The 24,028-nt window shown below is 61.2% G+C and overlaps 5 protein-coding genes across 7 annotated transcripts; 2 read left to right on the top strand and 3 right to left on the bottom strand.

Moving 5' to 3' along the window:
* Positions 1-3,078: 3,078 nt before the first annotated feature.
* SLC25A28 (solute carrier family 25 member 28) lies at positions 3,079-7,368 on the bottom strand. The gene is made up of 4 exons (XM_068688393.1): positions 7,051-7,368; positions 6,454-6,682; positions 5,586-5,642; positions 3,079-4,185 (listed from the first exon to the last, which is right to left on the bottom strand). The coding sequence occupies exons 1-4, from the start codon at positions 7,351-7,353 to the stop codon at positions 3,668-3,670; spliced, it is 1,107 nt and encodes a 368-aa protein (XP_068544494.1). The 5' UTR covers positions 7,354-7,368; the 3' UTR covers positions 3,079-3,667.
* Positions 7,369-7,675: 307 nt separating this feature from the next.
* Positions 7,676-12,267, top strand: ENTPD7 (ectonucleoside triphosphate diphosphohydrolase 7; the record flags this gene model as incomplete). The annotated part of the gene is made up of 11 exons (XM_068688209.1): positions 7,676-8,148; positions 8,221-8,426; positions 8,505-8,658; positions 8,968-9,071; positions 9,211-9,267; positions 9,466-9,614; positions 9,690-9,856; positions 10,177-10,501; positions 10,586-10,671; positions 10,773-10,934; positions 11,061-12,267. Coding segments are annotated over 11 exons (2,103 nt in total), but the record flags the coding sequence as incomplete, so codon positions are not given.
* A 408-nt stretch (positions 12,268-12,675) lies between these two features.
* On the bottom strand, positions 12,676-14,035 carry ATP6V0E2 (ATPase H+ transporting V0 subunit e2). Its single transcript, XM_068688215.1, has 4 exons — positions 13,780-14,035; positions 13,646-13,693; positions 13,420-13,549; positions 12,676-13,226 (listed from the first exon to the last, which is right to left on the bottom strand). Exons 1-3 carry the CDS (start codon positions 13,881-13,883, stop codon positions 13,456-13,458), a joined length of 246 nt encoding a protein of 81 aa, XP_068544316.1. The 5' UTR covers positions 13,884-14,035; the 3' UTR covers positions 12,676-13,226; positions 13,420-13,455.
* A 74-nt stretch (positions 14,036-14,109) lies between these two features.
* Positions 14,110-18,095, bottom strand: COX15 (cytochrome c oxidase assembly homolog COX15). Its single transcript, XM_068688210.1, has 8 exons — positions 17,887-18,095; positions 17,527-17,649; positions 17,091-17,277; positions 16,694-16,861; positions 16,126-16,207; positions 15,628-15,782; positions 14,587-14,700; positions 14,110-14,359 (listed from the first exon to the last, which is right to left on the bottom strand). Exons 1-8 carry the CDS (start codon positions 18,093-18,095, stop codon positions 14,228-14,230), a joined length of 1,170 nt encoding a protein of 389 aa, XP_068544311.1. The 3' UTR covers positions 14,110-14,227.
* On the top strand, positions 18,088-23,019 carry CUTC (cutC copper transporter). Of its 3 annotated transcripts, none has more exons than XM_068688212.1 (9): positions 18,168-18,228; positions 18,518-18,589; positions 18,671-18,730; positions 18,907-19,116; positions 20,176-20,211; positions 20,635-20,768; positions 21,462-21,489; positions 21,881-21,986; positions 22,575-23,019. In XM_068688212.1, exons 1-9 carry the CDS (start codon positions 18,168-18,170, stop codon positions 22,684-22,686), a joined length of 819 nt encoding a protein of 272 aa, XP_068544313.1. In that variant the 3' UTR covers positions 22,687-23,019. The 3 variants fall into 3 exon arrangements, with proteins under 3 accessions (XP_068544314.1, XP_068544313.1, XP_068544312.1); XM_068688211.1 differs by lacking the exon at positions 22,575-23,019 and adding an exon at positions 22,149-22,550; XM_068688213.1 differs by lacking the exons at positions 18,671-18,730; positions 22,575-23,019 and adding an exon at positions 22,149-22,556 and having other exon boundaries at positions 18,088-18,228.
* Positions 23,020-24,028: the final 1,009 nt, after the last annotated feature.

Genomic DNA, 24,028 nt, shown 5'->3' with positions numbered 1-24,028 from the left:
ATTTGCTCAGGAGCCCCCCAGGCACAGGACAGCCACGCTGAGGGGATCTCCCCATTTTGCCCTGGGGGAGAGGAGACCCCTGGCCCAAGTAGCTCATCCCCCAGCCCTGCCCTGAGCCTGCACTCAGGCATCTCGAGTTACCCCAGCGAGCGGCTGGGTCTCGCTGCAGCTCCAGCTACTCCTGGCAAGGCAAGTGGGGGCTGCCCGAAATAGCTTGGGCTTGTGCCATGGTGGGGCTGCCGTGCCCCCAAATCCATCACCCGGGGCAGGGCTGGCAGCACTGCCCCGCTCTGCCCTGCTCGGGGGCTGCGGGCTCGCCCCCACCCAGCACCAGCAGCAGGGTGAGGCTGGAGGGACAACGGGACATGGGGACGAAGGACAGCAAGAGGCTGGACGTGGCTGGGGATCCTGCAGGGGGGTGAAATGGGGTTGTCTGCGGAGCTGCGATGGGCTGAGCACGGCTCCCTCGCTGGAAGGCCAAAAATAGCCTGGTTACTCAGAAGAGGCTGTAGGAGGGATTTCACATGAAGCACAGCCAAATGCCGAGGAGGCCACAGGCCCAGCCTCGTGCAGCGGGGCTTCAAGGAGGGGTCACTGGACCCAGGAAGGGCACCCAACCCCCAGCCAAGCCCCCCAGGGGGAGGCAAAATCCCTTCGCTGCAGGCAGGGGACGTGTTTGTGGGGATGCCACCACCACGAGCAGGGGCTGGAGGTGCTGGCATGGGGCTGGTTGGTCACTGCAGGAGCCTGCACCCAGGGCTCACAGCACCATCATCACCGGTGAGAAACCAAGAGCAGCAGCTTTCCCCAGGAGGTGTTTCTGGCACTACCCGTAGTGGGAAAAACCCCACAAGTTAGAGGGGCTCAGGGGATCAACCAGACACCCTGCGAAGAGAGGTGGCAAAAGTGGGACTTCTGTCCAACTGAGATGGACCCAAACGCACACAGCCACAGCAGGACCGGGGGTGACCAGAGGACCTAAGGAAGCCTCGTCAGCACAATTAAGAGACACCCTGTGCATCCCTGATGCTCAATTCAGGGTTTCTGACACTGCACCCACACTGGGCTTGGTTTGAAGCCATCTCGTGGCGAGGAGCACCCAGCTCCACGCGCTGCAGGCAGTGCCAGCAGCAGGCACGCTCCCTCCTGCCCTCCATGGCCCATGCATGGTCCTGGAGCTGCTCCTCGGGCCGGCTGCTGGCCCAGGGCAGAGGTTCAGCTCCAAGGATGGAAGGAGACAGCAGCAGGACAGGGGATTTTTCCGCTCTTCCATGGCTTGGCCACAGGGGATGTCTGGAAATCCCCTGGATGCTCCCTTGCAGCGCTGCGGTCCCTGCAGTGCCACCACCCCGGGGCTGCTCTGCGGGCACTGGCAGCGCCCTGCTGCTGCTGGGTGAGCTGGAAAAGCCCCAGCAGAGCAGGCAGGCCGTGGCCCCGTGGGAGGAAGCCAAGATCTCCCCTGTGCCGTGCTGAGTTATGATACCCCCCTTCCCGGGGGTCCCGCTCCCTCCCCCAGCCTGTGTGCGGGCAGTTGTTCCTGGAAACGCCCCTCCTCACCCCGCAGTCACCTTCACTCATGCCTTCGCCCGCTGACATTTATAGAGCCTCTTCCAGCAGCCGAGGGGTTTAACAGCACGAATCTCCGCCCGGCCCCTGCCTGTGTTTGTGCCTTTCCCTCCGAGGCATCTGCAATGGCCCCGGTGCGAGGGCTGGAGGCGAAGCTGCGGCTCTGCTGGGTCGTGCCCATCTCCTGCTGCCTCGCTGCTGGCAGAGCCCAGCCCCGCGCTGCCCGCTAATCCTCCCTGGGTCTCTCCCAGCCTTTTCTGCTGCTCGGATTCCTCCCTCTTGGGTGGAGGAGCCGCAGGGCTGCCAAATCTTGCAATCCTCGGGTTATTTCTTAAAGCCCCAGCTGTTGAAACAGGGAGAGCGGAGGCTCACCGGCTTCCCGGTGGCTTTGGTTTCTTTAAGGAGCGCCAGATCCTCCTGCCTGAGCAGAACAAGCCGGGCACAGGAGCCCACGGGGCACAGGAGCCCGCAGCCCAGGCGGGGAGCAGCGGGCAGGCACGCAACCACGCGGGGCTGCTGCCAACCCCGTGTCCCCTCCGCACCCAGGGACACGCAGAGCGGTGAGGGCAGAGCCCCCAGCACCCCGTGTGGGGCAGCCCCGAGCCCCCAGGGACGCTGGCAGACAGCACATACCACGGCTGTGAGCACATTTCCTCCAGGGAGTTGTTCCAGGCATGGCCCGTCTGTGTCCGTGGGATGGATGCCCCTCCTGCAGGCACGCAGGGAGCATCCCGCTGGGGCCAGGCGTCCCCACGGCACCCCACAACGGGATCCGTGGGCTCTGTAAGGCGGTACAAGCAAGCAAGGCATCAGTGCTCAGCACATGGCCCCGTGGTTCCGCCTTGTTGGTCCAAGCTGGGTGGGACTCCAACAGAAATCGGTGTCAACATGGCTAAGAAAACAGTTTTAAAAAAAAAAAAAAGGTAATTTAATATTATTAAATTAGAGAAAATATTGAGCAACTGTGTTTGTAGGGGCCTCCTGGTGGCCCCTCCTGGATGAAACCCTGCAGCCAGCGGGGGACGCAGCACGGCTGCTGCCCTGCCCGGCTCTGCTCTGCCCCCAGCCTGGCCAGTGGGGCTGGCACACGGCCCCAGGAGGGGAGAGGCTGCAGGGGAGAGGCAGGATGATCCCCAGATGGGTGGTGCAGGACTCTCGGCCTCGCTGCTGTGAGGTGAAGCCGCTCTGATATGCCCCATCCAGCCTCGTGGCAGCAGTGGCGCAGGGCTGCAGTAACGGGTACTTGGCTGTACAGACTCAGCAGGGGGCTGGGCTGAGAGCACTGCGTTCCTCACGGACTTTCTTCCACCATTTAACGCCTTTCTCCATCAAACTGCTGAAAAATACGTCCTGCCCTTCACACAAGGACCTCCAAGCACGTGGCTGAATCTGCCCGCTGCTGCTCCCCAGGCGTCCCACCCGCCACCCTGAGGAGAGCCACAAAAAAAGAGCCCAGTGCTGGGCAGTCAGAAGGGTCTGGTGCCACCCGAGAGCAAGAAGGGGACGCGGCAATAGAGCAGAACTGTTTTTATTGGAGGTGTCAAGAGCAGGAACATTAACAAACCTACGACTCCCCTCCTCAAGTGCCATCCTTCCCCACCCACCACCACCACCACCAGGGCAGTCAGCGTCATGTGTGCGTGCTACAAGACAACGGCAAGGCTTACACTTTGCTTCAGCCAAAAGCCAGACAAAGCCTCCAGCATCCCCGGCGGAGCCGCTGCCCCCTCCTCGGCGACTGAGCTGAGCTGCGGCCCCGCCAGCGGCAGGGCAGGACATTCACCTTCCCCTCCAAGCAGGGGCGAGCTTTGCAGTAGAGGAGGCTTTTGTTACGGGAAGGAGAGGAGCACAGCTCCACCGAAGTGCCAGGGGACGTGACCTGGGCTGCAGCTCCCAGCAGGACATCTCTGAGGGCCCGGGAGAGAGCCAGCCGTGCAGCTGGAGCCGAGCTGCAGCAGCCCCGGGCAAGAAATGGCGTTGCTGAGCCCCGAAGGGCTTTGCCGCCCCCTCTCTTCAACACAAACCAAACCGAAAGGGAGAGGGTCAGGAGACAAACCAGGAGGGGAGATGAAGCAGGTCTGGAGTCGGGTTCAGCTCTGGCTCACTTCCCAGCCCGACGCTCTTCCTGGCGCTTGGTGAGGATGTACTTGAAGAACTCGTACACGGACCAGGCGATCGCCGTCGAGGGCATCTGATAAATGACTCTGGCCTGGACCCCTCTGAAGTAGGCGGTCACACCGCCCACCTGGTACACCGTCCTGAAGGCATTGGCCATGCCTGTGATGTGTCCGCTGATGTTGGAGCTCAAGGCCAGGGATTCCTGGGTGTTGAGCAGCGTTTTGCAAACGTCCAAAGGCGTGGTGGCAGCGGCAGCGACGGCCCCCGCGCAGGCCCCGGAGACCACATGGGAGCCTGGGTTGTACTGTCTGTGGGGGTTGAGCTGCTCCTGCAAGAACTCGTAGGTCATGAAGTGAATGGCTTGGAAGGGGATGTTCATGGTGAGCTGGGTGGTGTAGCTGCGGTAGAAAGCTCCAGCCCCTTCGTTGCGCCACACAGCCCGCACACAGTCCGTCACGCGCTGGTAGGGCGAGTTGTACATCTGCATCCGCTGCTTCACCACTTGGGACAGGCGGCAGCAGCAGCAGCAGCAGCAGCCGGGACCCGGGCGCAGAGAGGAAGAGGAGAGAGAAAGGGTAAGGGTGAAGGCTCCCTGCGGGCGCTCGGCACTTCAGTCACGCTGGCTCAGGAGCTAAAGGCACACGGCTCCAGCCAGCGGCGTCCCGGCAGGGCTTGGCCAGATTTCCATTTCCATCTGCACCAGGCAGCGCCCTCACAGCACCACCTGCACACCCTGCAGCCCGCTCCAGGGCACGTCCCCATGCCCAGGTGGAAGGTTTGCCACCCGACGTGTGCACCCCACGCCACCCACCTGTCCCCACCTGCCCCTACCGACCCACTGTGCAGGCAGAGGAAGCCCCCTGCAGTTACTCTGTTATTTCCCAGATTTCTAGGTCTGTGTTATCCTGTCCCTCCTCGGCCACCCCCAATCTGCAGCACGCCCGACACAGCCACCAAAATCCCCCCCCGCGAAGGAGCGGAGCCCAGCACAGCCTCCAGCTGCCCAGCCTCCCCTAACTTAACACGTCCAGCAGGAGCTAAAAACGATGCGCCTCCAAATGCTACAGGCAGGGGAAGAAGAGTAGCTCCAGGCAAGGAATGACAACCGACCAGCCGAAGCAGCTGCCTGCTCCCGAGGGGCAGAGCCCAGCGGCAGGCAGGAGGAGGCCTTGCTGCCGGCAGGGGGTTCTGCGGGAGCGACACAGCCCGGGTCAGCTGGAGCTGGCAGCGGGGCTGCCAGGCTGCGGGCACGGCCCCGCTCAGCACCGTGTGTGTGGTGCCCGCAGCTGCTACCGCGGATCTTTACTCGCCTGCTGTCACGAGCCTCCCAGTTGTACGAGGAAGGAGCCTGTTCATCGCTGTCTGTACTCATTATCCCTCCCCCGCTCCTCCCGCCACCTTCACAGATGTTAATTAATTAAAAATCTTTCTCCTGTTTTCAAACCAAGCTTAACAAAGTCGGTGCCTTCCAGACATTCCCTAAGTTATCTTTTCTCCAGACTTCTTTAAGGGGCCTTTTGTCCCTCAGCTTTTTCATCCTCACCACGTACCTAGAGCCATATCACATCTTCCCAAGGAGCTTTAACCACAGCATTGTCTGGTTTCAATGCACTTGGAACGACTTTGAGAGTAAGGATCACGTCTCTCTTGCTTTCTCTGCTGCTCCAGCAAGAAACCTTGCCTCCCTCCCTGCTCCTCCTCAGCTGAGGTTTGCTGTGCTCCCCAGAACGAATTCCCTCCACTTCCCAGCTTTGTAAGTGGCAGCCACTGGGCTCCTTAAATGCAGCCTATGCTGACCCCCAAAGGATCCCTGGGGTCGGGCGAGCAACAAGGACAGAGAGATGGGGGCAGCCCGGCCAGATCCCACTCCTAGACCCCCGGCAGGGCAGGCTCATCGTTACCTTCTGCAGGGTTCATCGCCGCGTCGTGGAGCAACGTTGCTACACACCCGGCTGCACCTGCAAAACAAGAACTGCCACATGTGAGGGGAGGAGGTGGCGAGAGACCCCGGGGCTCCACCACGACCCCGAGTCCCCCGCCAAAGCAAAGGAGGAAGTCCCCCCGCAGAGGAGGGCGAGATCCAAAGGCAGCCTCCATCTCCTGTCCGGAAGGCGGGCTGGTCCTCAGCAAATCCCACCCGAAAAAGAGTTCAACAGAGAGAAGAAGAGGAGCGCGACAGTCTGTCAAGTCTCACGGGCCGGCTGGGACTCCCTCAGTCCCAGCCCTCCGACTCGCAGGGGTCCCACAGGACGAGGGTGGCTGCACCCAGCACCACGCGGGAGGAGGAACCAGACAGCATTTTGCTGCACACCCGCCAAGGACGGGACTTGCCCAAAAGCACTGGGCACCACAGCACCACCAGCCCTGACCCCGCTGGGCGGGCTCCTGCACCACCAACCCACGCGGCCGCGGCCGGTCCCCGCTCATCCGTCGGCGGCTCCCATCCGCGGGCATCCGTCCTCGGGGGCCGGCGGCTGGCCACTGACCTGCGTCGAGCCACGGATACCTGGGAGCAGCTCGGGCGGGCGCAGGAGCAGGCGGAGGCACGAGCAGCGCTTCGCCCGGCACCGCTAGCTCGCGGCTGCAGAGAGCACAGGGCTTTAGCACATCCCTGGCCCCGCCACCCCCGTGGGGCTGCCTGCCCTGCCCCCTCCCCGCCGCCCCGCAGCCCCCTGCCCGCTCCCCTCCCCGCCGTCCCCAGCCCCCGCTCGCCCCGTGCGCCTGGCGGGGCCCCGGAGGAGGGCGGCGGGGCCCCGTCGGGACGAGTACCGTTGGCCACATGGCTATTGCCCCCCGCGTGGATCACGTCGCTCAGTGTCTTTTTTAACTTCTCGTAGCAGGCGAAGTAGAGGGCGTGCGCCGGGCCGGCTCCGGTGGCGGTGATGTTCATGCCCCGCATGGGTCTCCAGACGCCTTCGGTGCGCACGATGCGCCACAGGGCCTCCAGCACGTTCCGGTAGCGGGCGGCGGGCTCCGGCCGCAGGCTCTGCATCCGCGTCTGCAAGGCAAAGCCCGGGCGGGGCGCCCGTCACCCCTGCGGCCTGGGGAGGGGGGCAACGGGGGGTGCGCCCCCGGGACCGGGCAGCCCTGGTAGGGCACCCCCGGGACCGATCACCCCCAAAGTGCTCAGCCCCGGGTCCAACCCCTCCAGTACCGATCAGCCCCGGTATAAACCCCCGGTACCGAGCACCCCCGGGTCCCACCTCCCGGGCCCAACCCCCCCCGGTCCCCCACCCCCGGACCCTCCCCCTCCCGGTTCCCCCCCCCGGTCCCGCCCCCCTCCCCTCCCCTCCCCTCCCTCCTGTCCCCCCCAGGCCCTGCCCGGTGCCCGGTGCCCGGTGCCCGGTTCCCCCCCCCCGCCGGCACCTTGACGCAGTCCACGGGGTACATCACGCAGTGCTCCATGACGCCCGCCACGGCCCCGGCCAGCATGTGCGTGGACACGGCGGCGCCCTGCGGCAGCGCCTCGTAGTCGGGGGCGGGCGGCGAGAGGAGCGGCGAGCGCGGCTCGGGGCCCCCGGGCGCCGCCTCCACCTCCTCCGCGCCCCCCCCGCCCCGCCGCGCCCTCCCCGCGCCGCCGCCGCCGCCGCCGCCCATGAGCAGCAGCAGGACGCGGCCCGACTCCGCGCCGCCCCGCGCGCCCGCCCCCGCGCCCGCCCCCAGCTCCATGGCGCCGCCGCCGCCGCCGCCGCCGCCCCGGCCCCGCCGCGCCCCGCCCCGCCCCGCCGCCGCCCAATGGGAGCCCGCCCCGCCGCCGGCCCCGCCTTCCTATTGGCCGCCGCAACTTTTCGCCCCGCCCCCGCTCGCAGCCCGTTGGCCGGCGGGCGCCGCGACCTTTGGTCCGCCGGCCTGTTCCGCTCCGCGCGGGGACGGCGCCGCGCTATTGGCTGAGCCGCGCGTCACTCAGAGCCCGCGGCGCGTGCGGTTTATTTGGACGGCGCCCATTGGCCCGCGGGGCGGGCGCCGCGATAGGACGAAAGTCCGCGGGTGACGTCACGCGGGAGGGAAGAGGGAGCGGGAAGGGAGGGGGCGAAGAGGGGGGCGTGGCCTGGCCGCGGGGAGGAGCCGATTGGCCGCGGCGGGGGAGGGGGCGGGGCCGGGCTCCGCGGGCGCCCATTGGCTGCCGGGACCGGGGGCGCTCGGTGACGTGGCCGCGGGGCCCCGGGGGCGATGCGCGGCGGCGGCGGCAGCACATGGCCCGGTGAGAGGAGAGCACCGACACGGACCGGGACCGGGACCGGGACCCCCCGCCCTACCCTATGCCCCCCCCGGGGCTCGTCCGGTGCCGGCCCTGACCCCGCGCTCTCCCCGCAGGCTCTCCGTGCCCTGCCCGTGCCGCTCCCCGTTCCCGTGGTCCCGGCCGCGCCCGGTGGCGCTGGGGCTGGCCGCGGCCGCGGGGCTGCTGCTGCTGCTGGCCGCCGCCGCGCCCCGCCGCTGGGCTGCGCCGCCACGCCGGGGAGAGAGGTGAGTGCCCGGGGGGGTACGGGGTGGGGGTGACACCGTTTGGGGGGGTGACACCGCTCCCGGTGCCCGCAGGTACCTGTCGCGGCTGGAGGAGCTGGCGGCCACCGACACGGAGGACGCGGCGCTGAGCTACGGGGTGGTGGTGGACTGCGGCAGCAGCGGCTCCCGGGTCTTCGTCTACGTCTGGCCGCCGCACAACGGCAACCCGCACGACCTGCTGGACATCCGCCAGATGCGGGACCGCGGCAGCCGGCCCGTGGTCAAGAAGATCAAACCCGGTACGTGCGGCACCACCGGGCGGCACCGGGCTGGCCCCCGGGGGCTCGGGGCTCACGGCTCTCGCCATGCCCACGCAGGGATCTCGGTGGCGGCGGCGGCGGAGCCGGAGCGAGCGACGCCCTACCTGCGGCCCCTGCTGCGCTTCGCTGCCGCCCACGTGCCGGCCCCGAAGCACAAGGAGACGCCGCTGTACGTGCTGTGCACCGCCGGCATGCGGCTGCTGCCGCAGAGGTGAGCGCGGTGGGGAACGGCCACAGCCACAGGGAGGACGGAGGGGGCACCGGGAACGAGCAGCAAAGGCTCAAGGAGGGTTGGAGCCCATGGGGAGGGAAGTTTGGGCAGCACGGGAGCCTCGCAGCCTCCTCGAGAGGAAACGCTTTGGTTTGGAGCCCGGAGCGAGCAGCTGGAGCTTCTTTCGTTTGTTTCTTCTGGAGGGTGCTGGGGCGCGCTGCAGAGGAACCGCTCCTCTCCCTGCTGCTTCCGCGGGGAGCAGCTCTCGGGGGCTCCCCCGGCCCCTGACCCCCTCCTGTGCCCCAGCAGGCAGCAAGCTGCCATCCTGGAAGACTTGGTGCAAAACATACCCCTGGAGTTCGACTTCCTCTTCTCCAAATCGCACGCAGAAGTGATCTCGGGGAAGCAGGAAGGTAGGAGCTGCTGCTGCCCCCTCCGCTGCCTCGTCCTCGTGCCCTAGCCGGGAGCACGCAGAGCTGGCATCAGCACGCAGAGCCGTGGGTGGGAGCATTTGCGTTCTGCCTGGGGGCAAACCCCTTCTGTCCCACCCAGGTGTCTACGCTTGGATCGGCATCAACTTCGTCCTGGGCCGCTTTGATCACGAGGACGGTGAGTGGGGGAGCAGGCAGCGCCCGGCCCTTTGGTGGCTGACCTGCGCCATGCACGGGGAGGAGGCACCAGCCCTGCCTGCGGTGACACGTCCCTGCATGCGGAGGGTGCACTGAGGCTGCTGCGGGGCAGCAGGGGGACAGCAGAGGGCAGGAGCTGCCCCGCTGCCCCTCGCTGATGCACGGCTGCGGGTTGCAGAGGAGTCGGCGGTGGTCACGGTAGCGCTGGGGGACCAGGCGGAGTCCCTGGTGCGGAAGCGCACGGTCGGGATCCTGGACATGGGGGGCGCCTCCCTGCAGATCGCCTACGAGGTGCCCAGCTCCGGAGCTTTCTCCTCCCCGCAGCAGGTGCGTACCCGGCCGGGGGACGGCACCGGCAGCAAACCCGGGGCTGTGGCTGATCTCTGCCCTCTGCTTCCTCAGGAGGAGGCTGCCAAGAGCCTGCTGGCGGAGTTCAACCTGGGCTGCGACGTGCAGCACAGCGGCCACGTGTACCGCGTCTACGTCAACACCTTCCTGGGCTTCGGGGGCAATTTCGCTCGGCAGCGCTACGAGGAGCTGGTGCTGAACCAGACCCACGCCCACAGCCGGTACTGCTGCCGCACCTGGAGGCGCCCCGTTGTGAAACAGCCACCGGGGCCTTCCCGGCGCTCGCTCCCCCTTGGATTTGCCCCAGGAGCTGCCTGCGGTGATAACGGCTGCCACGGCCACGCTGGCAGCAGCGGGGTGCCAGCAGTACGGGCTTGGGCCTCACATGGTGCCCGAGCGCTGCCCTCAGAGCCCGGCAGGTTTATCAGTGCCACCGCCTGCTGCCTTCCCCTCCTCCAGCAGGGATTCCCTCAGCACGTTGTCCCGTCGCGTCCCCACCTCCAGCTCTCTCCTCACCTCTCATTTCTCGCTTCTTCCCCAGGCTGCATGGCCAGCAGACGGGGCTGAGCGCCGAGACCCCCTTCCTGGACCCCTGCCTGCCCGTGGGGCTGGAGGACACGGTGACGAGGGGCGAGCGAACGCTGCACATGCGTGGGCGAGGGGACTGGCAGGCCTGTGCCAAGCTGCTGCAGCCCCTCCTGGGGGGGGCCAACAGCAGCCAGGACTCCCTAACGGGGGCCTACAAAGCGCCCATTGACTTCAGCAACAGCGAGTTTTATGGCTTCTCTGAGTTCTTCTACTGCACCGAGGACGTGCTGCGCCTGGGGGGCTACTACAACGCCCCCACCTTCACTGCTGCTGCCCAGGTGAGCGCTGCCCCGACCCGTTACAGTGCTGGGAGGGAGCGGGGGACGTTCCTCTGGGCTGAACGCCGACTTCTCCTTCCCCAGGAGTACTGCAGCCAGAGGTGGGAGGTGCTGACCAAACGTTTCCGCGGTGGCCTCTACTCATCACACGCAGACGAGCACCGAGTGAAGTAAGGGGCCGTGGCTGTACCTCTGGGGGGCCCTGGTGGGCTCTGCTTTGAGTCCAGCCCTGCAGCCACATCTGGCTGATGCTCCCGTGTGCCGTCCGCAGGTATCAGTGCTTCAAGTCAGCCTGGATGTACCAAGTCCTTCACCAGGGCTTCCACTTCCCTCCGGACTACCCCAGCCTGCGCACGGCCCAGCTGGTGTACGACCGGGAGGTGCAGTGGACGCTGGGCGCCATCCTCTACAAGACAAGGTTTCTGCCACTCAGGTAACGCGGGGAGAAGGAGAAGTAGCTCCAGGGTTGTGCGGGGAGGGGTAGCAGCAGGACAAGGGCTCTCAGCTGCACTCCATACCCAGTGCAGCTCCCCCCTGACTCCAACTCTCCTCTCTGCAGGGATCTCCGGCAGGAGAACATCCGGCAAGCGCACGCCTCGTGGCTGCGCCTCTCCTTCGTCTACAACCACTATCTCTTCTTCGCCTGCATCCTGGTCGTAGCGCTGGCCATAGTCCTCTACCTCCTGCGGCTGCGCCGCATCCACCGGCGGCAGCAGCTCGACGCGCTGTGGCTGGACAAGGTGGTGCTGCTACCGCCGGGCCAGGCGGGCGGGCCGTGACCCTGGGGGTGCACCCGCTGGCCAGCTGCACCTGCAAGACCAGGACTGAACTCCAGCCTGGGCTCCCAGGGCTCGGACGCTTCCTTGAGGACCATCTCAGCTCCGCACTCCGTCATCTCCTCCTCAGAACCAGGGACTGGGGGCCGAGGCGGCCCAATGGACAATGGAGCCCTCCTCTCAGCCTCGCCCCAGTCCTAATTTTCACATTCCTTGGCCCCTGGCCTTCACCTTGCTGCAGGGGGTAGAGAAAAGCCCTTTGCAGTCACAGCAGGGTTGAACTGCAGCCCCTGCTGGTCCCTCGGAGAAGCAGGACTTCCCTGAGGCAGCCCAGTCGGGGCTGCAGCCTGAAGGACCAGGCTATCCTGACTCAGTCCCCAGTTCGCAGAGCAGCTCGATGAGGAGGTGCTGCAGCCCGTTGCCTAGGCTGGCCTTTCCCCAGGCTGGTACAAGCATCGGGGCTCAAAACATTACTGCAGAATCCCTGAGCCAAAAGTTCCCCTGAGCTGCTCTGCTGGGGCTGACCCTGCTCAGAGCCTTCCCTCTTGGTGCTGTGCTGTCTGCCGCAGCCTCCCCTCCCCAGAACAATCCTCCTGCAGCCTCAATCGGTACCCAGGCACAGCACTGAGGGCTCAGGGACTGTTTCCCAAGGCCCCACCAAAGCAGGCTGTGCTTCTTTCATTTCATTCCTTCCCTCCTAAGCATGGGGCATCCCACAGATAATCGGGCACTAAGTGCAAGGACCAGTGGTTCTTGCCCCGTGAACGCAGGCTGGGCCTGCCTCGGGGGCAGCCACCTCACTCCAGCTGTGCTGGGGGTGCAGGGGGGGCAGCTCAGGGCTGGGGCTGCCTTCTGCATCCCTCTGTGCACCAGCACAAGTCCTGTTCCTCTGGGGCTGGAGTCCGGACCAACCAAAACAATCTCTTTACTTTTACTTGAATTCATCTATGACCATTCCTGTAGCAATAAAAAAAAGCCTTGAGCCATCCAGCTGTTGTCTTGTGCTCTAGAGTGAGATCCAGCCAGGGGGCTGCAGGCATGCCCGTGAACCCGCAGCCCTCTGCCTGGCGTTGGTTCACGTGGCTGGGACTTGCTGCTGGTGTGGGGCAAGGGAGGTGCCTTGGTGCCAACAGCTGCTCTGCACAGCTGAGCTCACTGAGCAGCTGTGATCCTCCCAAATAATGCTGCCCACCTCTTTCCACAGCACATGCCATGGTTTATCTGTGACCCTGGTCCAAAGGACTACCATGCAGGTGGCATCAAGGATAAGATCTGCCCTGCAGACATGCTGCCACCTTTTCCTCAACAGCTGAGGATCCCGGCCTTGTTCTCACCACAAGAGCAGGGCTAGGGGTGACGGGGGAAGGGAGACAATCAGAATAAAGCCCAGACTTCCTCTGCCTCCAAGCAAGTGACTGCTTCCAGCATCACTTACTAAAAGAAGGATTTATTTCCACAACACAAACTTAACACAGACAAATAAATAAATACACATAAGTTATATCTGATAAATAGGGGCAAGGGACAACTCCATAAGTTCTCAGAACATGGGCATGGGTAGGAATGACGGCAGTACCTAGACACTACTGCAGCACCCTGGCTGCTGGGGCAGGAGATGACAGGGCCCCCCTCCAGCCCCAGGCTGCCAGGCAGAGCCCCCGGCCCCACACCCCAGCACCTTGCGCATCACACCCCTCCCAGCCCACATCCTCCTGCAGCACCAACCTTCCCTTCTCCTACCCTCAGCAGGGACCAGGGCGGCTGCAGCCAGGGACTGATGGCAGGGAGGTTGTTGCCTGCAGGAGCTCCTCATCCCAGCCAGGGGCACTGCCCGCAGCCAGCGGGGATGCAGAGCTCAGGATGCGCTGGGGCTGTGGGTCCAGCCTCTGGCCCAGCACCTCTGGGGGCTGCCTGGGACGGGAGGGGAGATGCTGGAGCAGTGGTGGGAGCTGGGGGAGGAAGAAAGGGAGATGTTAGCACCGAGCTGTGCCCAGACAGAGCTCAGGTGGGGGTGCTCGACTCGCTGAGGCCCAGCTCGGATGCAGCACCCCCACGCTGGGCTCAGCACCCTGCGGCCCCACAAACCGAAGCAGCTCCCACCCGCAGGTTTCGGGGACACGTCGGCCGTCCCTGCCCACTCACGGTGACGCCGGGGGGCTCTCCGTTGGTGCGCGGGGCTCACTCCCAGAGGAAGCGCACGTACCAGACGGTCTCGTTCTTCAGCTGCGGCCCGAACAGCGGGTTGGCCTGCGCCAGGATGGCGATCAGCCAGCTGCGGACAGACGGGGGCCGTGAGGTGCGGGGCTGGGGGGGAGGCAGGAGGGGAGGGAAGGAGGCCGGGAGGGCCGGCTGCAGGCCGGGTACTCACAAGAGGTAGCAGCACACGGCGGTGGTGACCAGCATGGTGATGATCACCCTGCGGAGACAGCGGGCTCAGGGCGCGCTGCCCGGCCCCGTTCTCCCCGGTTCCCCCCCGGTTCCCCCCCAGACCCCCGCACTCACCCGCGGTTGGGCCCCTTGGGCACGAACCAGGGGGCGGCGACGCCCACGAGCCCCCAGAAGGCGGAGAAGAGGACGAGCGGCAGCGCGAAGCTGTGCGCAGTCATGGCCTCCCCGCTCCGCTCCGCTCCCCGCACGGCAACCAATCAGCGCGCGGCGCGCCACGGCCCCGCCGCCTCCCATTGGACGAGACGCGCGGGGAAGCCCCGCCCCTTTCCCACTGCGCCGCGGTATCAATGGGGGGGCCCCGGCCTCAATGGGGGGGGGCCCGGCCTCAATGGGGCCCCGCAGCCCGCGCCTCCCGCCCCTCAAAAGCAGGCAGACACCAGCGGCTGGGTGACAGCAGCTCCTTTATGGCACGCAGCCCGACCTCCGGCCCCGCTGTTGCGGTGGTGGTGGTCATGGTGGTGGTGGTGGTGGTGGTTGTGGCCGTGCATCCTGGCCCCCGCGGTCACTTGGGCAGCCTCCGCAGCTCGGCCATGAGCCACAGCGCCACGCTGAGCAGCGCCAGGGAGCCCGACTGGTGCGTGGCGGCCAGCGGCGTGGGGACGTAGAGCAGCAGGGTGCTGATGCCCAGGCCCACCTGGTGGGAAGGAACAAGTGTGAGGGTGGTTGCTGACACGGCACCGAGCACTAAATGTGACAAAGGAAGGCCCACAACCAGACCTCCCACCCTCCCCATCAGCCTGTGCAAGCAGTGCCACCTCCCAGCTCCAGGCTCTTTGTGCAAGTGAAGATCTTGCACCGCTTCCATGATTGGGAAGGGTCTGCCTTGACCGCCTTTTGCAAACGAAATAGAGTAAGAAGTACCTGCATGCAAGCCACAGCCAGTAAGGAAGCCACTGCTGTCCTGGTCCTGCGAGGGAGCGGGATCTTCCGCGAGAAGAGGTACAGCGCCGTGATGGCTGTGACTGTGGCAGTTCCCTAAAGAGGGAAACGAGGTTGTAGTGGGAAGGAGGAACAACCGCCCTTCGAGAAAAGTCCGAAGGAAAAGGGCGCAGATGCCTTTGGCTGCACCTTCCACAGAGCAAAATCAATTCTGTGATCACTAACTGTAGGAACAGTTCATAGCCAAGGCCAAATCCTGGAGTTCCCATGCCCCCCACCAGGTTAACCCTGAAATTTAACCCAAGTTACAGAGAATTCAATTTTCTCTGAATTAATGCTTTACTTCCCAATGGCTTTTCCTCATTTCGTCAATGCATTAGGCAATGTTTTTGCCCTCTCTCCATCTGTCACCTTGACAATTAAAGGTGGAAGCTGTCAGCTGGAAAACTGATCTCATTTTCACCACTCAGCCACAGTTCCCCAGCATTATCTCATCACACATGCCACACCAGATGATTCCTCTTCTAAATCACTTAATCCTTCCTTTCAGTCTTCGCAATGGCTTAGCCCACAGCAATGCCAGCAGTGTTACTTAATATCCAAATTGCTCTGAGCTTTTTTCCCCACAAGGCACTGTTGGTGTAAAGGAACTTGAGAAATGCTAGAGGAAGCAGACACCACTCAGTAGTCAGATTTCCAAGTTTTATTTCAACACAACATCCACAGACATTTCCGCAGCGAGGGCTACCCTGATCTGCAGCTGATGTTATGGAAAACGAGACACAAAGAAATGACGCCTGTAACTTGGGCAGGAAGACATCCTTAAGGAAGGAGACCACATTGGAAAAAAACAAACGAGTGCTAACCTCCCTCTTTCTTCGGAAGCAAGGCGGTGACAAAGCTCTCAGGACCTCAGGACGCCCTGGATATCACTCACACTGACAGAGCCACAGCCCAAAGAGGACAGCTTGGCTGTACGAAGCAACCGGGAGGAAGCAGACACAGCAGGAAGATGGCACTTACCAAGATCCTGTGATCGAACTGTACGGTGGTCGGATTCTCAAAGATATTTCTCAGCGTGGGGGAGAAGGCGAGAAGGTCGTCTGGGATCCAGCGTTCCCCCATTTTGGGGAAGGAGTTGTACACAAGGCCAGCGTCCAGCCCTGCCACAAAGGCACCTGCAATTCCAGAGCAGAGAACAAGGCTGCTGGATGAGGTACAGACGGCACCCCGGGCACAGCTCTTAAATGCAGCCTGACGCAAGAACACAGCCTGATCGTGAATTTCTCTGGGAAACATGTCCAGAGATCACACAGCAGCACACAGGTGGTGTGGCACATCTCTCCCTGCTCAGAACTTCCCAGTAAGGGAAGATCTTGAATATAAGTGCCCTGAAAGGAATGACGTTTTCCCAGAGAACACAGTGGGTTTTGTTTTTTTTGCAGTCCCCAGCAGGCCAGAAGGGAAACAAGGCAGAGAGAAGCAAGCCATGGACAGGACAGCGATATGAAGCAGCCTTACCTGAAAGAGCCGTAAGAAAAACGAGAGCTGTGGTGCCATGAGCAAAGTGCCTCAGGCGCACGAGCTGACGTGTTTCGGGTAACTGTAAAACAAAGTGAAAAGAATTCAGGAAAAGTGTTTCCAGTGCTGTTTGCAGCAAGTGAGGAAAGCTTTCATTGCATATACAGGTTGACAGGTTGGTGTGTATTTTACAGGAGGGATACAGGGGGCAACACACAGCACAGCCACATTTCAGTGGTTCCTCAAGAACCACAAGTAATCAAGTCCAACCTCGTGCAGAAACTGAAGTGGCCACTGGACAAGTGTTAGCATAAATCAATTAAACCAGGCAGGCGGACACCCGCCTGAGCTTGCAGGAACTCTGAGACTAATCACTGTTGAGTGTGAGCGTAACAGTACAAGTCAAATGAAACATCCCATAACTGTCAGCAAATATCCTTCCTACAAGCTTCCAGGAACAGGATAAAATGGAAGTAACCATCACTCCCCACACCCTTTCCTTTACTTCACATCCCCCACCCTCCGAACGTTACGCTGTGCCTTCAGCTGCTGACGCACCCCCTCGTACCTGGTGTCGCGGCAGCAGCAAAGAGAGCCCCGTCCACAGACTGGCAGAGTACAGAACCAGCGCGGAACCGAGATGCGCTGCGAGGCGGTACTGGCTGACCCGAGGAATGTCGTAGGAATCTGGCTTTTCTTCCAGTCCACTCTTGACCATGTACCAGCCCAGCAGCCCCTGGCAAAACAACAGAGGGTGAGAGCCAGCTCCCCCATCCCATAAAAGAGAAAGTCAGAGAAACGTTAGGGGTCAAACAACTTGTTTCTTCCATCCTGAACCACCTTACCAGCACTGACCCCTCCTCCACCCAAAAATCTTTCATTAACCCCAGTGTTTTGACTATGCTCAGTCAGGAAATGTTCACAGGAGATAGCGCATCCACTCCCCGTGGCTGCAGAGCGCTCACCTGGAAGCACACGAGCCCACAGAGTGCCAGAACGCAGCCCTTCATGGGGCGGCTGAGCCAGCCCTTCCTCCAGAAGTATGCAGCTGGCAGGATGTAGGCCAAGCCCACGACGCGGCCCCACATGCGGTGCGAGTACTCCATGTACCAAATGAACTTGAACTCTGTCAGTGTCATGTCGTGATTCAGGCTGTTAGGGGTGTTAAAACAAAGAACTGCTTAACGTGGTGCCACTGTCTGGCTTCCCACGACCAGGGATCACCTTCCTCCAGAGAAGGAGGTGACAGTGAAGGAGGGTGACTGTGTGTGGCCACCACCAGACGGGCTCTGCTAGCCTTGCTGATGGTATTAGAGGGCATTGCAGTTCTTGTGAGAGCTCCCAGTGCTGCACAGCCACAGGAGCGATGCTCCCAGCCCCATCCCATCTCCGAGCGCTCACATTTTAAACTCGGGGAACTGCTGGTACTTCCGGAACTCCGCTTCCCACTCCTGCTGCGTCCTCGGGGGCTTCATCTCCTTCACCAGGTGCCAGTCGACCATGGAAAGGCCGGACTCCGTCAGCCTGCGAGCAGACAGGGGTCACTCCCTGAGCGTTACGTTACCCACAGCCGCTGGCAGCACTGACAGAGCTGGGCAAAGGGCAGGGAGCAGGGGGGACGCCCATAAATCCCTGTCAGTGACCCCCAGCTGCCACCCCCAGCCCTCTCCCCTCACAGCCATGTCCGGAGGCAGGTGCGAGGCTTCCACCTCCCGCCCGGTGCCGCTCAGCGGGGCCCCCCCCAGGCGGGGCCGCCCTCACCTGGTGACACCGCCCAGCACCACGGCCCCGGCCACGGCGCCGCTACAGGCGAGCAGCCACCGCCCCACGGCGGCCGGGACCGGGGCGGGAGGCAGCGGCTGCTGCTGCTGGAGGCCGAGGAGCCGCGCCCGGGCCCCGCCCCCGCCCCGCACCGGGCCCAGCAGCCGCGCCCCGGCCCCGGCCCCGGCGCCGCGCAGCACCCGCAGCATCCCGAGCGACCCCGGAAGTGGCGGCGCCGGAAGTCGTAGGGGAGCGCTTCCGGCCGTCAGCTGGGCGTCACCATGACGCTCCCGCGGCACGTGACCCGGAGCCAGCAGCGACCCCCGCGCGCCGCCAGCGCAGGTGAGGGGAGGGCGCGGGGCGAGGCCGGGGGAGGTGGGCGGGGCTTAAGGGGGAGGTGGGCGGGGCTTAGGGGGAGGGGGCGGGGCTTCCTCTGCCGCGCGCGCGCTCCGGCCTCGCCCCCTCGCGGCCCGGGCCCGCGCCCTCCGGCGCGGGCCCGGGCCGCGAGGGGGCGAGGCCGGAAGCGGAAGTGGAGGAGGCGGAAGCGGAAGCGCGGCGGGAGCCCGAGCGGCACGGAGGAGGAGGCCGCCATGGCGCTGCTCGGGCTGACGGCTCCGCTGCCGCCCCGCAGGCATGGAGGATGGGTTCCTCATGGAGGTGTGCGTGGACTCGGTGGAGTCGGCTGTCAACGCGGAGCGCGGAGGTGAGGCACCGGGGGCGGCACCGGGGGGTGGGGGGGTGGTGGGGAGGATGGGGCCTGCTGTGAGCCGCTGCCTCTCCGCAGGTGCCGGCCGCATCGAGCTGTGCGCGGGCCTCGTCGAGGGAGGAACCACGCCGAGCATGGGTGAGGCCCCGTGCCCACACGCGGATCCCCCCCGGTTCCCTCTTTTCCCAGTTCCCCCTCCCCCCGGTACCCGCCCCCCCGTGCCCTCCCCAGGCCCATCAGCTCGGCCACCACCCCCTCCCTGACCCGCCTTCTCTCTCTTTCCCCTCCTCTTCACCTCTCTCTGTCCCCGCCAGGCCTCCTGCAGGTGGTGAAGCAGTGCGTGCGGGTCCCGGTGTTCGTCATGATCCGGCCCCGCGGCGGGGATTTTCTCTACTCGGACCGGGAGGTGGAGGTGATGAAGGCTGATATCCGCCTGGCCAAGCTGCACGGGGCTGACGGGCTGGTGTTCGGGGCTCTCACCGAGGATGGGCGCATCGACACGGAGCTCTGCACGGCGCTGCTGGGTAAGAGCAGCCCTATCTGTGAATACCGAGCTTGGTGTGGTGCTGTCGTGAGCAGGTGTTATAGTTCTGTGCTGGTCTCTGTGATGCTGTGGAAAGCACTGTGTAAGTGCCTTGGTCTGCAGGCTTTGTCTGTGTCCTTGCTCCTCTCTCCACCTTTTACCAGTGTCACATATTGTCATACCTGCAGCATATTAAATAGGTAAGAAGTATTTCAGATCAAGAACTGTTGCCCCAAACAGCTCACTGAGTCAGGAGCCACCTGGAACACAAATATAGGGCTTCAAAAGGAGAGAGAATTAGGTGAAGTGCTTTGGCAGATCAGAATCTTAAACTGTTGGATTCCCTCCCATTTTCTTTGCCCTTTGTTCATATCCTGATGCCCTGTGACAAACTGTTAGGCCAGACCCTCAGCGTACAGCAAGAGAGGAATTTGCTTCCACATCTTTTCCATTAGCTACGTTCTGAGCCAAAGAGCACTGAGCCTTTCTCTGGTGGCATGGAACTGGGATTTTTGTGTGAGGATGGAAGTGGTGGATGGAGTACAGCACGAGAGAGGGATCTTGCCAGCATTTGCATCCATTAAAGCAATGAGGTGCTCTGCTGGGCCCAGTGTTTTCAGGGCAAGAGGCAGTTAGGTTTCTTTTTGTAGAAGTAGATAACCTTTACCTAGTTAATTGTTGAGCACCATTGGCAAAGTTTGTTATGGACTGATTTAGAATAGAAATTAAGGATAGTGAAAGAAATGGGAAAATCATATCTCTTGCTTTCAGAGAGCACTGGTCCTGTCCCTTTTCCCTGGTAGATGAGACAACTTCCATACTTAGTTCCTGCAGAGAAACTCTTGTTTGGCAATAGTAGAGGATTTTTTCCCAACCAAAGAAGCTGGACAAGGAGGAGCAGCTGAAGCTGTGCTGTTCCCAGCAAGTGCTGGAAGTGTTCTGAGCTCCCCAGAATGGGCCCCAGAGGCGTTTTTCCTCTTTTACCTTATGTACTTTTCTGGTTCTAGCACAAGGGACTCTCTCTACCAGCCCAGACTGACCATGTGCCTTCTTATTGCAGCTGCGTGTCGTCCCCTGCCTGTCACATTTCATCGAGGTGAGTCACCGGGCACAGGGCCCTATCATGGACCAGCTTCTGGTCTGCTGATGGGAAGGTGGGGCTGGGAGGTAGCTGGGCTTAATGGATGTTGGTCTTCCTTTGGAGGTGGGGGAAAGCTGTGTGTGCTTTGCAAGAGTACGCTGTGGCTGTGCCCTTTGCCCAGGAGGGAAAAAGTCCAGGGGGTCCAGGCTTGGTGTCAGTGTCACTGCCCTGTGGGGGGAGGAAATGTTGAAATGTTCAAGGAGCTGAGCACTGCAGCCCTGCTGTCAGGGCGATGTCATAGCCGGGAGCTGTGCCTCCTTGCAGCGGTGATGAGCTGGGAGAAGGACCCTTTCCATCTCCTTTTCCCTCAGCTGGGGGTGGGAGCAGGGTTTGAGCAATGAGCTGAGTGATTCCTGAACTGTTCCATTGGTTTTGTAGCCTTCGACATGGTGCATGACCCTCAGGTGGCACTGGAGACCCTGATTTCTCTGGGGTTTGAGCGTGTGCTGACCAGTGGCTGTGACAGCTCAGCACTGGAAGGATTGTCTTTGATTAAGAAACTTGCAGAGCAGGTGAGTGTTCCCTCTGCTCCACTGGGTCACCTCTGCTCCTCTGGCTTTTTCTTGGGCATTGCCTGGAGGCAGCTCCTGTGTGGTAACCCTGATTTCTGTGAGGGAGCTGCTGTCCAGGAGCTCTTTCCCCCCACCTCTGGTTTGGCTTTAGTCTGTTTTCCCAAGTCCCTGTGGGTTGGATCCCTGAAGTCTCCTGCAGCAAGGGCTGATTGGGCTGTTCTTGCTCATGAAAAAGAGGGAGGTAAGAGTTGGTTTCAGGACACGGCTTTGGCTGCAATTTGATCCCAGCTTTGGGACAGCAGTGCCTGTGTGAGCTGCTCTTTAGGGCTCTGATGCTTAGAAACTTGGCTGGGAAGCTGCTGCTATGGTTAACTCGCACAGGCAGCAGCGTGAGGGCTCTTCTGGGGTGTCTCAGTTCCTGTTCGGAAAATGCAATATGTTTATGAGGGGTAGTCAGGTGAGATAGAGGCAGTGGGAGATGGTGACGAGTTGCCTCAGCTGTAAGGCTTTTCTGCTTTTCTTTGTCAAAATGGGAATAGGACAAAAAAGATGGTTGAGAGTGTGAATCATAACCTGTGGTGGCATTCGTGAGCTTTCTGAGGACACAGGACACAAGCTTTCATTGCTACCACATAATGGCACGTGGGGACATGGTGCTGTGGCAGTATCACTAACATGTTTCTCTTCTTTCAGGCAAAGGGCAGAATTGTGGTGGTGCCAGGTAATTATTAGTTTTTTTCTTATCTGTAACAGGTCCAGTTTTCTCTGGCTCCTATTCCTTAGCCCCTTGCCCTGGGTTGTGCTGCCTCATGGGGCTTTCTGAGCCAGGTCCCCAGCAGGGAGGTGCTCCTGCCCTGCTGTGAGTAAAGGCCTCAGAGCCTGCAGCTGCTGCTCACTGAAGGATCTGGGGACAGTTCTAGATCTGTGGGAGAGTGTGAGCCACAACTTCTCCCATCTCTTCACAAGCACCAGGGTCTCCATTGTCCCAAGGGCTCTTCCCCCTCTGTGCAGATGGCACTGATCCCTTAGCAGGTAGATCCCAGGAGTGATGGTGGGTTTGTGGTGGTGCTTTCTGTGCTGGATGTGACATAAACAGGGATTCTTCCCACCAGGGGGTGGCATCACGGAGCGCAACCTGCAGAGGATTCTGGAAGGCTCTACTGTTTCTGAGTTTCACTGCTCTGCTCGCTCAGCCCGGGACTCAGGGATGAAGTTCAGGTAACTGGTTATATTTTGACTATTTTCTCGCAATCCTGTGTAAGGGAAAAGCTGGATTCATGTGAATATAAGTCTGTAGAAGAGGTGTAAATTCCAAACAGCTTTCTGGGTGCTAATTGTGCTCTTGTGGTTGGGATCGTGATGCCTGGCTCTGTTCTTCAGCGTATGCATCCAGCAGTGCTCATCATCTGGACTCAAGCTCCAAGCACAGCCAGATCCTTGGGGCATTCCCTCTGCTACTGCTGCCCTAGGGTTTGTGAGTGTGCGTGTGCTTGGGAAGGCAGGTTCTGGTCTAGTTGCCTTTGACCTGTAAAACTGCTGTGTGTGGCTTTTGGGAGGCCTATGGGAGACACCTCTGTGCACAGTGGGGAATGGTTTACATTTGATCACAGGTGTGTGCTGAGTTTCTGTAGGTGCTGTTTTTTCTGTCCTTTGAATTATTCTTCGTTCTGTCATTGTCTCTCATCTTTGTTCTGGGTGGGACTAGCAGGTATTCCGGCAACTGCTGACACTGGGAGAAATGGTATCCTTAATGTATCTCACTCACCTGTATCACCTGCAGCTAGTAACCACTCGTTTTCCTTACAGAAATCCAAACGTTGCCATGGGAGCATCCTTCTCTGCCCCTGAATACTCCATAAAGGTGGCAGATGTGGCCAAAGTGAGGACCCTGAATGCAATCGCAAAGAACATCCTGTAATGGAAGGAACTGTGCTGGGACAAGAGCGATGAGACTCCAGGGTCTTCCCTGCCACATGGACAGATGTGTACCACTTCCGTCCTCAGGCTGCAGAGGATGCAAACTAGGTGACAAAGCCTGACGTCTCTTCCCTTGGTTTCCCCTGAGTGACCAGTCCCTGGCCTGGCTGGAAACTTGGCGTTGGCCATTTTAAATAAAAGGACTCATTTCTGGATGTTGTGGCCACAAGCTGCTCAGCAATACTAGGGGAAGAAGGGAGCTGAGCACGTAGAGGAGAACGATTTGTGTAGCACTGCATGTGATTGTCAAATAAACACTGCAGCTGCTCCCCTCTTGCCGTGTTTTTTTTTTTTTTTTTATAATTTTACAAATAGAAGTGTGTGATCTATTTCATATAGTTCAGTACGTTGTGCTTTGGTGTCACTTTTAGAGAGTTACTGTGAATGGAGGAGTCCACATGAGCTCATCTGTGTAACGTGAGGCAGATTGCACAGGAGACACAAACATTTACCAGGGGCAAGGTAATGGCAAATAAACACCGAGCTAAAAATGTGACTAAAACCCTAGTCATGTGTCAGGACAGCTAGGTCTGAGAGCAGCAGAACAGAGATAAGCATCAGAATTAGTCAGCCTCCGGCCGCACCAAAGGAGTAAACAATCACATCTAGAATCTAGAATGCCAGGGAGGGAAACATAGTCACAGTTGGAAGACAAGGCCTGCTGTGGTGGATAGCTGGGGATTAGAAATCCAGCAGCTGCTAGATAAAAAGCACAAAAAAGCTGTCGATACGTAGAGGTGACAGAGGTGATAAACACGTGAGGTAAACAATGGGAAGAAGCCTACCAACGTGACTGGTTAGGTGAGCTAGTTGGGAGCCAGCCTGGGCTACAGAGTGAGAGTGCTCGAGGGGGACAGGGAGTAGATAATGAGATTCCTTGGGAAGCCAAGGGGCTTTTCTCGGGGAGTTTCCAGGTTCTTTTCTTGACATGAAGCACAAACCATATGTTTATTCTTCAGACAGTGCTCGGGGGAAAGAGCCTGTGGAGTTACTGTTGGCTAGTCAGAACTGAAGCCTTAAGACTCCTTTCAGTTACCTTGCAAAATGCCCAACAAAATATCTGAACGGTGTCAGAGAAGTTCGTCAGAGTAGAAACCCAGTGATAAAGGACCTTTAATCTTGCTCCTTGGTGTTCTCTAGAAATGCACAAAGCTGAGGAGAATCCCCCTGACAACAGAGAGATTCTTACAAAGCGTAAGACTTCAGATTTGGGTTCAAAGTTGTGTGCCCATCTTGGCAGTAGCATGCAGTCTGTGAGGATGACAGGAGAATGTAATATCTGA

Source organism: Anas acuta, chromosome 7 (genome assembly GCF_963932015.1).
Source record: "Anas acuta chromosome 7, bAnaAcu1.1, whole genome shotgun sequence".
NCBI classification, from domain to species: Eukaryota; Metazoa; Chordata; class Aves; order Anseriformes; family Anatidae; genus Anas; species Anas acuta.
The sequence above is the reverse complement of the archived record's forward strand: the minus strand, read 5'-3'. Positions and strand labels throughout refer to the sequence as shown.